The 17,055-nt window shown below is 43.8% G+C and overlaps 1 protein-coding gene across 1 annotated transcript in view; it reads left to right on the top strand.

Moving 5' to 3' along the window:
• Positions 1 to 11,129, top strand: part of HTATSF1 (HIV-1 Tat specific factor 1) — a 62,156-nt gene extending 51,027 nt beyond the window's left edge. The window contains exons 7-9 of the mRNA XM_068250981.1: positions 704 to 793; positions 4,664 to 4,801; positions 10,740 to 11,129. Coding sequence (XP_068107082.1) covers positions 704 to 793; positions 4,664 to 4,801; positions 10,740 to 11,027 — 516 coding nt within the window. The 3' untranslated portion in view covers positions 11,028 to 11,129. The remainder of the gene's footprint in view (positions 1 to 703; positions 794 to 4,663; positions 4,802 to 10,739) is intronic.
• Positions 11,130 to 17,055: the final 5,926 nt, after the last annotated feature.

Raw genomic sequence — 17,055 nt, forward strand, 5'->3', positions numbered from 1 at the left:
CCTATAAGTTCCTATACCTGTTCTAATGTGTTCTGGATTATTGGAGCCTTTTCTAGTTGCACTGTTTCTGTAATATATCTTATCATCTTTTCTTTATCAAGCTTGTCAACCCAGGGAGGAATGGGCTGCCTCTGTTGTAATGAATACAAGTTATGCACACTGCCTCTGTGTGCTTTGTTTATTTCTCACAAACAGTTGTCTCTGCTCTGTTTTCAGCTTGACTGTGAATGATGCAGTTTGTGAGGCTGAGGGGGGAGGGAGCTGCCTTTCACATGCTGAGAAACTGTGAGCGCGCACACACACACACACACACACACACACACACACACACCCCACTTCCTGGCTAGCAGCCATGTTTTTTGTTTGTAAACCCTGCTTAAAACTGGCGATTAAAAGCCAGGATCATGGCGGAAACGGCAAAGAGGGATCCAGGAGATCAGTGACTCGATTGGTATGTTTTGTTTTATTGTACAAAACGGACAGTACAAATTCTCTTCGATAATTTTTTTAAGGGAGGTTCAAGCCTTTCATTTTCCTGTGTTAAAAAAAAAAAAAAAAAAAAAATGTTTAACCCTTATTATGGAAAATTTAAATGGAGTTTCAGAAGCACAAAAGCTTGATTTTTTTTTTTTTGTGTGTTTTTTTCAGACACTTTGTAATAACTGTTTTGACTTTATTGTATCTTGATATTCTGCTTATGTAGGAGGATCCTCTGGTTTTGAATGAAATTCGAGAAGATCTTCGGTCAGAATGTGAGAAGTTCGGACAAGTGAAGAAAGTCCTTATATTTGATGTAAGTACTGTTTGTAGGGATAGTGTCATTATTTTAGTGGCCTGTAGGGATGGAATTGCTGCTTTGTTTTTTTTCCATGGGCGCGCTTCCATCACAGAACCTCAGACCTGAAGTCAGATGGCCATTGGCATGTATGGATGGATCCTTCTTGAACGTGGTTGCCCCAGCAAACTCCATCCCTGTTGGCCAGCTGACATCAGGTCAGATTGTGGGTTATGCTGGACAGTATGGGTTGGAAGTTCATATTTTTAAATCATAAATGTGTGTCATTGCACTGCAGAGTTTTTGTTAGTTGGAGATATGAGCCCAGTTTGCAGAATCGCTGACTCATGATTGGATGTACCTAGACAAGAAGACTCGCTGGGTGGTGCTGCCGCTAGTAGTAAACTATCGATAATTTAGATTACTGACATTTTACTATAAATTATCCAGCACCCATTCTCTCTTAAACCCTTTGCTGTAGATGCATAACCCCAACTCCCTCTTCTACTGCCTAAACCCCCCCTCAGTAAGTGCCTAACCTTAATCCCCCCGGTAAGTGATCGAAAGTATCCTCGTAACCCTGATGCCCAAATGACTGATAGTTGTAGCTGATCAGCCACAACCATTAATTATTATGTAGTAAACATTTAGCCCGCTGGGATTTTTCACCTTATGGACGAGAGGAATTTTCCCCTGTCAGCGCTTTTCCCTTTCATTCCCCAATAGCTTTATCAGTACTTATCACAGCGAAATGATCTATACCTTGTTTTTTCCGCCAGCAATTAGGCTTTCTTTCGGTGGTAAATTATGCTAAGAATTATTTTAATCTAAATGTATTATAATGGGAATAAGAAGAAAAAATTCATTATTTTTCAGTTTTCAGCCATTACAATTTTAAAATTCATGCTACCATAATTAAAATCCACACATTTTATTTGACCATTTGTCCCGGTTATTGCAACGTTAAAATTATACCCCTAGAGTAATGTATGGTGACAATATTTTATTTGGAAAAATAAAGGTGCATTTTTTGAGTTTTACATCCATCACAAATTTTTAACCCATTATTAATTAATTGTATGTCCTCTTGACATAAATAATCATTTATTTTTATTCCCCAAAGTCAGTAGGTGTGTTTTACTATTTGGCCACTACTGAGCAAAAATCCCATTAGTGTACAATGTACGCTAATTGGGATACAATGTATCACTACATTGTAACCAGGGAAGTGACGTAGGCTTCCATCGGAAGCATCCGATCACAGCGGCGGCGGGGAGATTATAAATGGAAACATTGTTTCCATTCATAAATTTAACGATCGGGCGGCAGAAACCGGCGGAAATCGCGGCGGGAGAAAAAAAAAAGCAGTGTTTATTCTCGCCGGACATGCTCGGATTGGCACAGGACTTTTGTCCCCTGCAGCCAATCCCCGATGCTAGCAGCAGCAGCACGATCGCGCGCAGGATCGCTTGCAGACCCCCAAAACTGCAGGGACGTGACTAGCGCGTCCCTGCGGCTCTAGCACCTGTTGCTGCGGACATGATGCTCACGTCCGCGCGGCTGAAATGGTTATCTGCATGTGTCGCCCAAGTTACCACTTCAGCCCCCAATTGCCGATAATTAACACAGTCGTATATTATAGTCCTGCTGATCACCGTGCCCAGTTGACATGATCCAAATATCCTCTCCCTGCTGCTCTGCATAGGCCCAGAAATAGATTTGTTCCACATATATTTTTGTCAGGACAATACCTTGGCAATCAGGTATACATTGAAAAGCAGATCTTTGGATCTAGAGGACAAGAGATTGATTAGCCAGTGCTGGTAGTGTCTGTGAATAGCTGGTGCCTCGCCTCTCTGTAGCTTTGATAGAAACACTGAGCAAAACATTCCAGTGTCAGTGCCTGCAGGTCATGTTTCCTGAGGGTGGTCAGATTGTGCTACTTTTTTTTTTCCCTAGACCGCTGCAAAAAAACCCTGTCTTACTCTTGGGCTTTCTTTCTAGATTCTTATACACAAACATTCTGTGTCGAAAAGCCACAAGTCTGCTCTTTGTCCTTGCAGCCTATACCTTCTATGCTAACCTCTTCACTTTTTTTCTGTCCAGTAAACTTTTGTCTGGAGGCTACAGAATGCAACTGTGACCTCTAGATTTTCAGTTTGACCTTTCCTTTTCCTTAAAAAAAAAAAAAAAAAAAAAAAAAAAAAACTGGTCATAAATATTGTTTAACAGCAAAACACAAAGGTACAATTTCATTTTCTATCATCACAAAACCTCTTCAGAGAGATGGGAGGATGTGTGTGTAAAAAGCAGCAGGCACCAGCTGAATATTACTTTTTTATCTACTTTTTGGAACTTTTTCAATTGCAGAGTGCTGAAAAATTATTTTAAACAGAAGATGAAAAATTATATTCTAGGAAGAAAACTTAGGAGAAAAAGTTGTCTCCTTGGTGATCACACCTTATCAATAAATAGCCCTTTAATCCGCCAGCAAACAAGAAAATGCATAACATAATTGTTATAGTACCGTATATACTTGCATATAAGCCGAGGTACCCACTTTTCCCTCAGAAACCAGTAAAAAGTGATTAACTCGCATATAAGCCTTCTCCCAAGTATAGCCCCCTCCCCAGTAGCCAGATGTGCCCCCAGTACAAGTCAGCCCCCGTCCCCATAGCCAGATGTGCCCTAAGGATGATACTGCTGTGTCTCAAGACGCCACTAGAAGAGTCTCCAATTATTGCACCGCTGACACGTTGCTGGCACACTCCGCTGTACAAGCCTGGGGACACAGGTATTCTTGAGCAGCACACTCGACGAGATAGTGACTGTAGGTTCCTTCTTAACCTGAATCTGTTCTTAAAGGCGTGTACACACGCCCTACTGCCGCCATCAACGGGTCCTTCAGACCCTACCGCACAGCAGATCGTTCAGAAACAGCCTTATCAGTATGCCGACAGAGCGTACACACGTGCTACTGTCGGCTGAACGTCCGCCCAGCGGGAGGGTCTGACGGACCCATCATTGGCGGCAGTATGGAGTGTGTACGCGCCTTTAGTCGGAACAATGTGCTGTCTCTGTCCCCTGTACCTCCTCTGTGTCCCCTTCTGCCTTCAGTGTCCCCCTCTGTGTCACCTCTAAATAAACAAATGTGCCTAATAGCCGTATATCCTCTAGCTAGCACTAGGCTAGCTAGTAAGAGCCTCCGGCACCCCTGGATCCCCTCGTTTATACGTTACCCCCCCCCCCACCCCCCCCCCCCCCCCCCGGATCCAGCGATCGTGCAACCTCCCGGCACAGCTCCGGTCTCTCTATGGGGAGGATCGGGTTTGCGCATGGCGTCGGCGACGTCATCTGCAATCCTCCCCATCGTGAAGACCGGAGCTGGATCCAGGCTGGGTAATGTATAAACGGGGGAGCGTCGGCGATCGGGGGGTGCCCGGAGACTTCTTATAGCTAGCCTAGTGCTAGCTAGAGGATTTATAGCCATTTAGCACAAATAAAAAAAAATCGTGCAAATATACCAAATAATATAACAAAACCTCCTGAGCGGCGCAATGTTAATTTACAATAGGACTGTTTACATTAAAGCTATAATGCATGAAAGTGGATAAATTGTGTATTTTTTTTACTTTTTTCCCTATTTTCATTTTAAAATGCTTAGAAAATAAGGTAATTACTAAAAACAACTATCGGCCACAAAAAGCCCAATTTGTCCTGAAAAAAACAACATATAGATCATTTAGAGGTGATAGGTATTGATAAAGTTATTGCCAAAGTAATCAGAACTGAGCTGAACTGTGAAAATGACCAGGGACACGAAGTGGTTAAGATGTCTGCTTTTGTTATCCTATTTGTTTCTCTGAAATTTTATGTTTTAATTTTCAGAGACATCCTGATGGAGTAGCATCTGTGTCATTTAAAGAAGCAGAAGAAAGTGATGCCTGCATACTGGCTCTAAATGGACGGTGGTTTGGAGGTCGGCAACTTCTCGTGGAAGCATGGGATGGTGTAACAGATTATCAGGTAAATAGTGGCTTGAAAGCTGTAGATTAGTGGGTCAGTGTTTCCAAAGTGGGCCAGTAAGGTGCCCGTGCAGCAGATTCAAAAATGCTTTTGTCAGGACAGCCTTTCAGATCAGAGTAGCAGTGATGCAGACAGGCTGACATGGATGACGGGGTCTTCAAGTAAAATAAACAGAATACAGAGCACTACAATGGGCATATTGTAAAATGTGTTTTATGGCAAGGGTCAGTTAGACCAAAGCAGGTGGTTTCAGCGCCCGGCTCGGGCCATGTAGCACCTGACTTCGGCACCGCTATAGCGCAGGTAATTCTCCCTCTGCGTTTGCTATGACTCAGAAAGGGAATAGTATATTAGAATTTTACACTGCCGGGAATTTGGCTTACCCTGCGCCCAACTCACCAGTGAGACCCCTAAGGTATAGTTGTTAACATTACCGATTTGTGGGAGCGGTATCCTGGTTCCATTACAATTAATCCCCCAGTGCTTACCCCAATCTGTGCACAGGTAGCTTGGATTGCACCCATGTCTGTTAAATCAGTCAAAGGTATTTTTAAAGTGAGGTAGCATTTTTGCTGCACTCTTGCAGATTACCTCTTGACATCAGGAACCATGTGAGCGGCAGAGCCCTAGGCACATGGGCTTGACCATTCTGGGAAATACCAGACTGCATGCAGTAGGGGAAGCTACATTCTTCTAAGAGTTTTATTTAAAAAGTTGAATAGAAACCACTCACCACTACCCCTAAAAGCAGCAATCTAATGCTTAAGCTTAGGGGGTTAACTCACCTAAGCCTCTTGTCATTGTGCTCCGTGCCTCTCTCAATCTTCCCCACCCTTCCACCATCTAAACCGGAACTTGCGCTGTGAAGGGGGAAGTGTGGAGAATGTGGAGCACATCAGCAAGAGACAGCGACTTAGGTGAATTAACCCCCTCTGTGTGGTCCTCACCATAAACACTGTAAAATGCCATAACATTGTGAAGAACCATTCCATTGTTTCACCTTGTCAGTAGTAAATATGCCAGCATCTCTGATTAATCTAAGAATGTAAACCAGTGTAAAGCATCTGAGGAAGTCACGTGTTAGTGACGAAACGCGTCACATGAGAAGGCCGCACCCAGAAGTCCAGCCGCACCAGTGTTCTCCGTGCCTCCGCCACTCTTCCTCCCCCTTTTCCGCACACCAGATGCCGAAGTGGCCGCCGCACTATACACTGGCCAGCCTTAACACTACTGTTATGCCGCAGGAGTAGAACGCTTGGCTTCCTTTGTGCTAGCGATGTCCGCGCTGCTGCCACTTCTGGGTTACGTGAGTTTCTGGTGCCCCATGTCTAGGGGTCTATGTGCATGAGGAGTTGAGGTTAGACACTATATTAACGTGTCTGTAATGAGGGCGTAAGTGTATTTCACACAGAGGCGTGCTGTTTGTTCCAGCACAGGGATGGGACTTTCTTTATATGGTGCAGAAGATATTTGCTGCTTCTGGGAACCGCCTGTTCTCTGGCTATGTGCTATTTGGGCCCGAAGATTTTGTTTTGACATCTCAAAACAAAAGAACAAGCGCACTGTATTGTAAATGGACGGCGCTGCAGGAAGGGACGTCAGTGGAGCGCACGCTGGATCGAGCGAGGAAGAGGTGAGTCTTCCCCGCCCACTGCCTCTTACGAGAGTTGCGCTTCTGATGGATTTAAGGCTGGAGGGGAGCGGAGGACGGGGGACCCAGGCGAGGGAGGGGGGGTTCCGACCCCCCCTCCCCGCCGCTAGGCCCAATACCCCCGCCCTGCCCGCTACCCCTCCAGCTCGGCGGCGGCGGCCCCCCCCTCCCCCACGGGGGGGGGGGGGGGGGGGGCGGCGTCAGCAATAATTTTTTCAAAATTTGCCTCAGGCGCCAAAAAGTCTAGGGCCGGCCCTGTCCCTGACTCTTGTTTTCCCCGCTCCCTTCTCTTGCTCATTGTGTATTCATTAGTTGCCCTCCTCCCAGAGTCTTCAGACACTCCCACTGAGGTGTAACCTAGGAACTGCACTGTCTTATCCTCCAATCGCTGAGTCACCTCAGCCTTGCTTGTAAACACAAATGAGCAGATAAGAAGCTAGGCAGGGAAATAAATGGAAGAGGAGGAATATATTATAGATAAAAAGAACTCCCAGCATTCAACTGTTTGGCACGAAGGCCAGTGCTCCTAAAGTATGTGATAACTCCAAACCATAACAGAAGAAAAAGTTTTGCAAGTTTTGAATGCAGGATTAGCATCTCGATTACTTAATACACTTAGACCAGTTGCTGTTGAAATTTGATTTTTATGGTGACAATACCACTTTAAACAATACCAGTTGCCTGGCAGTACTGATGATCTTTCTGGTCAGTAGGATGTAAATCACAAAGAAAACATAGACATGTGATGCTTGTTGAGGGTCTATGGCTTTAAAGGAGAACTGTAGTGAGAGGTATATGGAGGCTGCCATATTTATTTCCTTTTAAGCAATACCAGTTGCCTGGCAGCCCTGCTGATCTATTTGGCTGAATTCGTGGCTGAATCAAACCAGAAACAAGCATGTAGCTAATCTTGTCATATCTGTAAAAATTGTCAGAAAAACCTGATCTGCTGCATGCTTGTTCAGGGTCTATGGCTGAAAGTATTAGAGGCAGAGGATCAGCAGGATAGCCAGGTAACTGGTACAGCTTAAATGGAAATAAATATGGCAGCCTCCATATCCCTCTCTCTACAGTTCTCCTTTAAAGGAATACTATCGATTGAAACTACTTTTTTTTAATACTCTATTAGTGTACACATTACCACTAGTGCTAGGGGCACTTTATTTATTCACCCAGGTCTCTCTCTCACTATCCCTGCTTAAAAATTCATTTCTCACACAGCTCATAGTAGTTTGGGTCACCCTGAGCTGCTTGGTTACTCTGTCACACAGCTCACAAATAGATTTCACTGTGTCACTCACAGCATGCAGGAGACATGAGGAGAAACAGGCTGATCTGAGGTGGTAACAGGTAACTAAATTAGCTGTAATATTGCTGGAATATAACAAGCTATAACACTAGTCTTTGTTTACACTCAGACTGGCTGCCTGCTTGAGGTGATTCACTCCAGGCTGCATCCACTTTACAAGCTGCTGAGAGGGGCAGACCACTGTCTACAATTAGCATTATTAGTATCTTTATTAGTCAAGAGAAGCAAAGATAATAAACACACATTGCTAGAATCTTTAACCCCTTACCACCACATCAACAAGATTCTTTCAGCAAGGTGATAATTAAAGTATAAACTGAGGAGTTGATAGCAACTCCCCTGTGCAAAGACATGGTCTAGCCCTCTGGGAGCCCAGTATATAGATACATTTTGTATCCAACACTGACTTCATTTTACAGCTGAGAGGAACAGCTGTGTGAGGAATCAAATTACTCCTAGTACTTGTCCTATTGTGTGCTACAGCATACAGCATTTCAAAATAAATGCATACTTCGATAGTATTCCTTTAAGTATTGGAGGTAGAAAATTAGCAGGACAGCCAGGCAATGTGCATTATTTAAAAGAAATTAAACCTGTCACCTTCCATATCCCTCTCACCTCGGGTTCCCTTTAAAGCAAAATTCAGTCACGCCGCTGCTATACTCTCACAGGAACTTGTTCATCCACTGTGACAACACAGGCAAGATGATGATTCTTGCTGTGACAGAGCTCTGAGGCAGGAGTCCATGTTTTCTGCACAGAAAAACTGATTGAAAGGGAACCAGAGGGGAATGGGTTGCTAAAATAGACAAAGGCTTTTATACATACCTGGGGCTTCTTCCAGCCCCATAAGCCTGGATCGCTCCCACGCCGCCATCCTCCGCTTCATGGAACCTCCGGTACCGGGCCCGTCACTTCCGGCGGACGCGGCCAATTGTCCGCATCACGGGGGCTCCCTCCATTCCCGTACGCATGCGGCTGCGCAGTAGGCAGCCTCATGCGTACTTGTATAGAGGGAGCGCCGTGTGATGCGGAGAATCAGCCGCGTCCGCCGGCCGACTCGCGGCAATGACGGGACCCGGTACCGGCGGATCCAGGCAGCAGGGGACGGCGGCGTGCGAGTGATCCTAGCGCATGGGGCTGCAGGAAGCCCCAGGTATGTATAAAACCCTTCTTTGAACCTCTCTGGTTCCCTTTAAACTGAAATCATGTTAATCAATGGGCTAGTTCACACTTGAATGTGTTGAAAAAAACCTCGACATCCTGCAGCATAATTCTGCACATTTTGTCAGTTTTCTCTATCCATTACATTCGCTACTGTAAAAAAAGTACACATTTTTCTGCATACAAACCCTCATAGTGTGCAGGAAAAACCATGCAAAAAACTGAAAGACAAGTGTGACCCCTGCCTGAAGAAAACAGGTTCAGATGATCACAAACAGCAGCATGGGATTCCCATACCTGTCTTAAAAGAGAAACTGGGATTGTCTCCTTACTTTTCAGTCAGTCCTCAGACTTAGGTCTCCTGTCACTCACTATGGCAACTGTGTATCGCCGAAGTTGGATTCTGAAACATGGCATATGTAGTTACCAGACTTATCATTTAGCGTTTGCTTCAGATGAGACACTGACTAAAAAATAGAAGAAGAGAGTAGCTAAGGCAAGGGTTGTGTTTGAGACAGACTATAGGAGCAGCAGAAGACTGCATGTGGCTTCCAAAAGTCAGGAAAATCCAGTTCCGGTCTTGAGCCCTTTGTTTAAGTGGAGTTATACTGACTGTGAAAGAAGATATTTTTTTACCTTTCTGTAAAAAAATCTCCAGCTAGTAGAAATGGTCTCAGCTCAAAGGGAAGCCTGGAACTGTGGTGACTCTTCTTGCTAGCCTTTAGGGATGTGTTGTCAAGTGATCTACTCTTCTCCAGCAATAAGGAATAGCGAGTCTGACGGCTTGTTAAGAAGAACAGAAACGTATTCCTTTTGGATATTCAAATAGTTCATGTATGAGGGGTCTCTTAATGAAAGTGATAAGTTCTATGACTTTTAGTTATACTTTGTGAAAGGGAGCCTTGGATGTTGCCCACCGTCACCTGTTCTTCATATGAAAATATGTATTGAATAGTGATTCAGAAAGCTTAAAGCACACCTGAACCAAAAACTAAAAGTCAAAATAAACATACGCACGTCATACTTCCCGTGTAGTCAGTTCATCAATCTCTTTCTCCTCTCCAGCATCCTTTTTTCTCCACTGTGATCAATAGAATTTTCCGTCCTCCATTTTGAAAATGGCCATTACCCCATAACGGCTTCCTGGTCAGCATACTGTTAAACTGTAATATCACTCACTTGAGCCATAGGAAAACATGGACATTACCTTGCTTATAAAGTTGTTCTTTCAGTTATATCTGACAGCAACTGATATATAACTGACAGCAACTGATATATTTCAGTTCTGACAAAATCTTGACAGAACTGGATGGAATCGTAAGAAGAAAATGGTGAGCTTCTGTAAGGAACTGATGGCGAGGTAAGTATGTAATGTTCATTTGCAGGAACATTATGGGCTTGATTCACAAAGCGGTGCTAACCTACTTAGCACGTCTAAAGTCTTTTGACACGCTAACCAGGGTGCTAAGTAGATTATTAGCGGATTTCTCAATCAGATCGCGCGCTAACTTTGCGCGCGTAAAGTTTTATGCGCGCAAAGTTTTACGCGCGCTAAGTCCCATAGGCTTTAATGGGCACTTCGCGCGGTGCGCCCTGTGCTCTGTGCAGTACGTGCGTAAAGTTTTGCGCGCGTAAAGTTTTATGCGCGAAAAGCTTGTTTAGACGTGCTAAGGGGGTTTTCACAGGCGTGCTAACAGCACCGCTTTGTGAATCAAGCCCTATGTGTTTACTTTTACTTGGTTCAGGTTCACTTTAAGAATTTAAGACCCACAATAAAATGAGTAACCTTTCTAATACTGTATTACCTCTGCCAGATTGAAGAGACGTCCCGAGAAAGAGAAGAGAGGTTAAAGGGTTGGGAGAAGTTCCTCGAGACCGATGAGCAGAAAAAGTTAGCAGCATCTAATGACCCCAACACTACTTTACCTAGTAATGGACAGTCTGAAAGCAAGCAGGATGCTGCCACAGAGCCCACACATGACACAGACAGCACTGCACAGCCTGCTGGAAGCACTGAGGGCGAGCATGTGGCTGACGATGCAGCCTCCACAGACAGTAGCATTGGTGGGAGCGATGATGAAGAGGAGAAAGGACACTCGTAGGAATTTGCTTGTGCTTTTTATCTCTTCTAGTGTTTTTTTTTGTTGGCCATTTTCATTGGAAATTATGTAACATATGCAATACTAGACCTTGGAATTAAGAATTGCACCTGTGTGTGAATTTGTTTTCTAATTGTAACTGAAACCCATGCTTGCCCATACCAGGTGTGAACATGCTATACCATACAAGGTATCGCAATGAAACAAAGTTCGGTAGTGTTTGCAGTGAGCCTACTGCTCTCCTTACATCCACCGCATGCAGAGTGATAAGTATTTGATGTAAATGATAAACCAGAATACCTGAATTTGAATGTAAATAGTCATGTGACTGCTGGAGTTCAATCCTGTGCTCTACTGGGGTGGGCAGGTTCTGGGGAAGGCTGTGATAGAACCAAGATGGGGTCAGGCCTTTGCTACTCCAGCAGGAGTGATGTATTCAGCAGAGATTACAATGAGCACAGAGCCAGGAAGCTGCACTTGTAGTGGTCATATGACTGCATCCAGTTTTAGGTATTTAAGGTTTTTTGTTTTCCAGCTAAAGCAAGTATTTATCGGGCCTAACTTTACTAAACTAAACCTAAGGTTGGAATAATCATTCTTTCTGGAAGTTCCTGGATTCAATGCTATTTTGTTCAGTTGCCTGAAATTGAGCATTCATTTATGATCACATTGATGGTTTCCTTTGTGCTCATTCAGGAGCTTTCAGATGTAGGGCTTGATGTACTAAACTGCAGTAAGATTGCCATGTGCAGGCAGTGCATGGAAATGTTAACGTTCCTACCAAAACTGCTGTGTGCTGCATGCGTATGGCAACCTTACTGCAGCTTAGTGAATCAGGCCTGTAATGTACAATTCATGGAAATGTCAGCCGTTGGGTCATTTTGCTTGTGAACTTTGTAAACGAGATTGTATATGCTACAAATTATTATATGTACAGGCATCCCCTGTGCTTTTCAGCAATTTTCCATGTTAAGAAAATTCTTTTTATGTACCATTACAGCCCCACAACAAGATGCCATCTGCATGGACTCTACACTCTTCTCCATAGAACACAACATACTGCTTGGCATTTATCCCAGCAACATATCTCAACAGTGATCATAGGCAAACTGTTACCTAAATGACCACAAAAGAGAATAATTATCTACAGATTGTAGCATAAGGCCTCGTTCAGTGGTGCGGTGTAACGGCCGCTTTGTAACCCCGCTTACCGCACCGCAATGCACCATCTATGTTACTTTTACAGAGCAGCGGTAAGGTTGCGTTCGAATGGGATGTGGTCTGGTAACACACTGCACACTGTTATTCCTAAACACACATACTTTTCACTGACTGTATGCAATGCAACACAGCCACAATGTGCAGTACTATTTTCCATTGGGTTATAAACATCCCACTGTGAACAATAACCCTAAGGGCTTTTGTCAAATGCAAACGCACCGCATACAATTGTGATCTTTGCCACAAGTATAGCCAGAGAGCCCCCTCCCAGTATAGATGGCCAGAGAGCCCCCAGCCCCTCCCACCATGTATAGGTGACCAGAGAGCCCCCCCCTTGGATAGGTAGCCAAAGAGGCCTCCCTGTATAGGTAGCCCAAGGGCACCCCGAGTATATGCCGTGAGAGATGACAGGCGTAACTCCCCGCTCTTAGATCCGTATGCGGCCCATCTTCATCCTATGCCTCCTGTCTCTGGTGAAAGTGCTGTCAGGCGGCGCTGTTGCCAATAAAACAGGAGCCTTAGGAGAAAGCAAATGGGCTGGGTGTGGATCTGGCAGGGGAGCGTATTGTCGCATGTGCCGCAGGATTCAATGGATTTGTTGTGCTGAAATGGGAGGTAGGATTAAAATTTTTGATTCCAGAATCTTAATAATGGATTTGTCGTTCCAATCTACTCAAAATACCTGTCTATTGTTAGTACAAATTGCAGCACCTAGAGACACGTTGCGGTGACCTGTTACAGCAGCATAGTCATGGCCCTGATCGAAGAGGCTGTAAACCTACACTTTCATTTCCACCAATAGAAGAGTGTACTCTCTACCTGGCCTCTGGTACTTGTTCAGTTCTGACATAAATCAGAAGTAAAAATAAACCTCAAAACCTTGCAGCAAGTATACCTGTGTAATTTGTGAGAATTTGCCAGCAGCCCAAAGTCTGGTTGAGCTAGTTTTTTTTTCTTCTCCTCTTTGAGTATCATTTTTACGGCACTAAATGTTATTTGAGAGCGCTGGCTTTCAGCTAGTGTTGTGAAATGATTTGCTGTTTGTACTATGTTTATCTGTGTGTTGTATACGATTTTTTTATTCAAACTTTAAAACAATTTATAAAAAAAAGCTTATTATGAAACCAAGGCATCATTAAGTGTGTTGTTTGAATTTTTGCTAAATTTAATTTGGAATGCCTTTATTCTTATACCTGTGTCAGTTAATGTCCTTTTCTCAGTAAATAGAACTAATTTTGAAGTTTGAAATGCTTTTACCTCCCAGGCTGAATCAATCAATCAATTATTGGCGCATTTTTGAAACATTGTTGTTTCTGGGTAGAAAGACTCAACAGAACCTCAGGCAAAATAAAAACTTGAATAACTCATCCACAGCGAAAATGCTATATTTGGTTAAGTGCTTGCTTTAGGAGAGCAAGTGTACAGTAGAAAATTGTCTGGTCTTTGTCTTGTCGGATATGAAGCCTGTCTCTGAGGCTGTGTTCCCACTAGAGTGGGAAATGGACATTTTTTGTCCGTTCTCCGCTCATTGCTAAACGAACAGTGAACACTACTATTTTATAAATGGGAGCCTTTCACACTTGTCATCGTGCAGTGGATCCGCGAGACCGCACTACTGTGCAGTCCGTGATAATCCCGGGGAGGTGGATACATCTGCACCGAGTTACGCGTCCCACCGCCACTCATTCCCTGTACACAGGGAAGAAGCATGGACAATGGAGACAGGAGGAGGACACAAAGGGGAGCAGGAGGGAGGACACAATAAATGGGGGAGAACATCTACAAGATGCCCCTGGACCATAGATGCTCCAGTTTTAGTATTTTTTTCCCCCTGGTTTTTGCCCTCTAAACCTAGGTGCGTCTTATAGTCTGAAGCATCTTATAGTCCAAAAAATATGGTATATCAGGGAGTTGTAAATTTACTTGAGCTTCTACAGAATTTATTTGCAGTTATACCAGATCAACTCTTGATAACCGAAGTTGGATCTCAAATATTTGTGTAAGAAGACATGAATGTATGTTACAATTCACTTCCAGTTCCATGACTGGTATCTTCCTCATGATGAAGTGAGCTAGGTTTCTCTACAGGCTAGCAGGTATGACGTTTCAGTAGCTATTTTCAGTCAGGGAATAATTACTTTAGGGTGGGGTACATAGTTGTAGCGTACACACATACGCTTTTCTCACATGATAAACCATACCTTAAGGCTAATTTCACACCAGGACGTTGCGTTAGAGGGGGCGTTAAGGTCGCATAACGTCCCCCTAACTCAACACCTGGTGGTGCTGGATCTGGACGTCAGAGTGAGCCGCGTTGTGCAGCTCACTCTGGCGTCAGTGATGCCGTGATGCGCACTGTTGTGCGCATGCGGCATTACGTGGTCCCGCCGGCCAATCGCCGCACAGAGCGGCTGCTCCAGGAAGTAAACACTGCACGTCATAACGTGCAGTGCATATTAATTAGCCATGTGCCTGGCCGCTCTCCGCTCCTCCCCAACATTACTGAGCATGTGCAAGCAGTCTAACGCGGCTCAGCTGCGTCCAAAGTACTGCATGCAGTATGTTGTCTTGTGACGCAGCGTTACAATGTAACGCAACGTCCGCACTGTGAACAGCCCCATTGATTTTTTATTACTGTGCGGTGGGCTGCGTTACAGGCTGCTCTAACGTGCGCCTGTAACGTCCCACTGTGAAACCAGCCTAAATAAAAAAAAAATCAGAGGTGGAAGGACTTCCACTTGCTTTTAAAAAAACAAGATTCTATTTATCTGGCTACTGCACTGATCCTTTGCTTTAAAACATTTTTGAGCCACAACCAGTATGCTGATGGAGATGTTCTGACTGCACTGCGTGCATAGTTATTGTAAGAGTGACTGAAGTGGAAAGATTGTCATGGACAGGCCACTGATATGAAGGTGGCTCTCTTCATATTCCTTTTTATTTCAGTATACTCTATATTAAAATATAAAAGTTCCAGTGATGTGGAATGCACATTCATGTATGGTCAGCCCTGTAGCTAGGCTACGTGTAGCGTTTACATTTGTTGAGCACCATGCTGGCGCAGCTGGACCAATTAACAGATTTTCTTTTACCTTAACTCTGAAATAGTCTCCTTGAATATCATCTCATGGAAAAATACTTGACTTTCAATGCAGAACTATACTTAAAGGGATACTGTAGGGGGGTCGGGGGAAAATGAGCTGAACTTACCCGGGGCTTCTAATGGTCCCCCGCAGACATCCTGTGCCCGCGCAGCCGCTTACCGATGCTCCGGCACCGCCTCCGGTTCACTTCTGGAATTTCTGACTTTAAAGTCAGAAAACCACTGCGCCTGCGTTGTTGTGTCCTCGATCCCGCTGATGTCATCAAGAGCGCACAGCGCAGGCCCAGTATGGTCTGTGTCTGCGCAGTACACTCCTGGTGACATCAGCGGGAGCGAGGACACGGCAACGTAGGCGCAGTGGTTTTCTGACTTTAAAGTCAGAAATTCCAGAAGTGAACCGGAGGCGGGGCCGGAGCATTGGGGAGTGGCTGCGCCAACACAGGATGTCTGCGGGGGACCATTAGAAGCCCCGGGTAAGTTCAGCTCATTTTCCCCCGACCCCCTACAGTATCCCTTTAACACACATACACATAAATAAAATAATTTTTTTGTCACTCAAAAATGCTTTAGAAAATAGATTGGACATCCTGTCTAAAGGTGGCCACTAACGGTCCAATTTCAGAAATTCTAAACAGATTGGATGTAAATAATCTCAGTTGATGGGCCCAATCGATTTCAAACAATTATAAAAATAGTCGTCCGATTGGATTTTCATCAAACCATTATTTGGATTTTCTTGTTGGTTGTGATAGATAGGAAGCAAAGATTGGTTTGTTGATGGTGTAGTAAACGATTTTTCTTTCCAATCAGAATTATCTGATCACTCGAACGATTTTTCGCTAGAAATTGGATCGTTAGTGGCCACCTTAAGATATTCTGATTCATCTGATCTGTCCCTTGTAGCCTAGTGCTCCTCCACTCTACCCAAAGAAGCAATGAGCCTGAGCTGTGGTATGAGAAGCCCACTTCTTAGCCTCTCTGGGTAGGTAGTGGATGACATCAGTCTTGAATATAACTGCCTGTGTAAAATGGAAGAGTCCAAAGTACCAAGATCATTCCATCCAAAGATTTTGGGGGGGTTAGTTTTCTGAGCTACATTTTTTAGGCTTTTTATATATATATATATATATGTATATATACTTTTGTTTTTTTCATAGCAGGCCTGTTACAAGGATGGGATTTTAGAAACTATTCTCTTTATTTTCTTGGTCAGTGTTAAATCTGGTATCTTATATCCCCCAGCTGTTTGACAACTTATAGAAACCGGAAATGTTTCACACTTGAATCAATGTGACATTGTTTTAAGCCACAGAACTCCTGTATTGGCCCATGCACACTAGCTGGTTTGCTTTTCATTTTCTGCATCGTTTTGATTTTTAAAAAATGCATTTCCAGTCACTTAAATGAGAATTCTCTAAATCTCTACATTTTTTTTTTTCAGCAATTTGCTACAATTATTATTCATATGAATAGAAACGCAAATGCAGAGTAGATAGTGTGGAAGGGCCCTATATTGTCCATCCCATTTGTATAAATTAATCAGCATAATGGAAAAAATTATTTGATGGTACATGGCTTTATCATCCAAAGACAGCACAGTTGTGCTTGGGCTTTTTATCTAGTTGCCATGGATAATTGCACTTTGTGCATCATACCATGTGGTCTTTGCTTGATATCATTGTATCACTCTATGGCCTATTCAGTGCA

Source organism: Hyperolius riggenbachi, chromosome 8 (assembly GCF_040937935.1).
Source record: "Hyperolius riggenbachi isolate aHypRig1 chromosome 8, aHypRig1.pri, whole genome shotgun sequence".
NCBI classification, from domain to species: Eukaryota; Metazoa; Chordata; class Amphibia; order Anura; family Hyperoliidae; genus Hyperolius; species Hyperolius riggenbachi.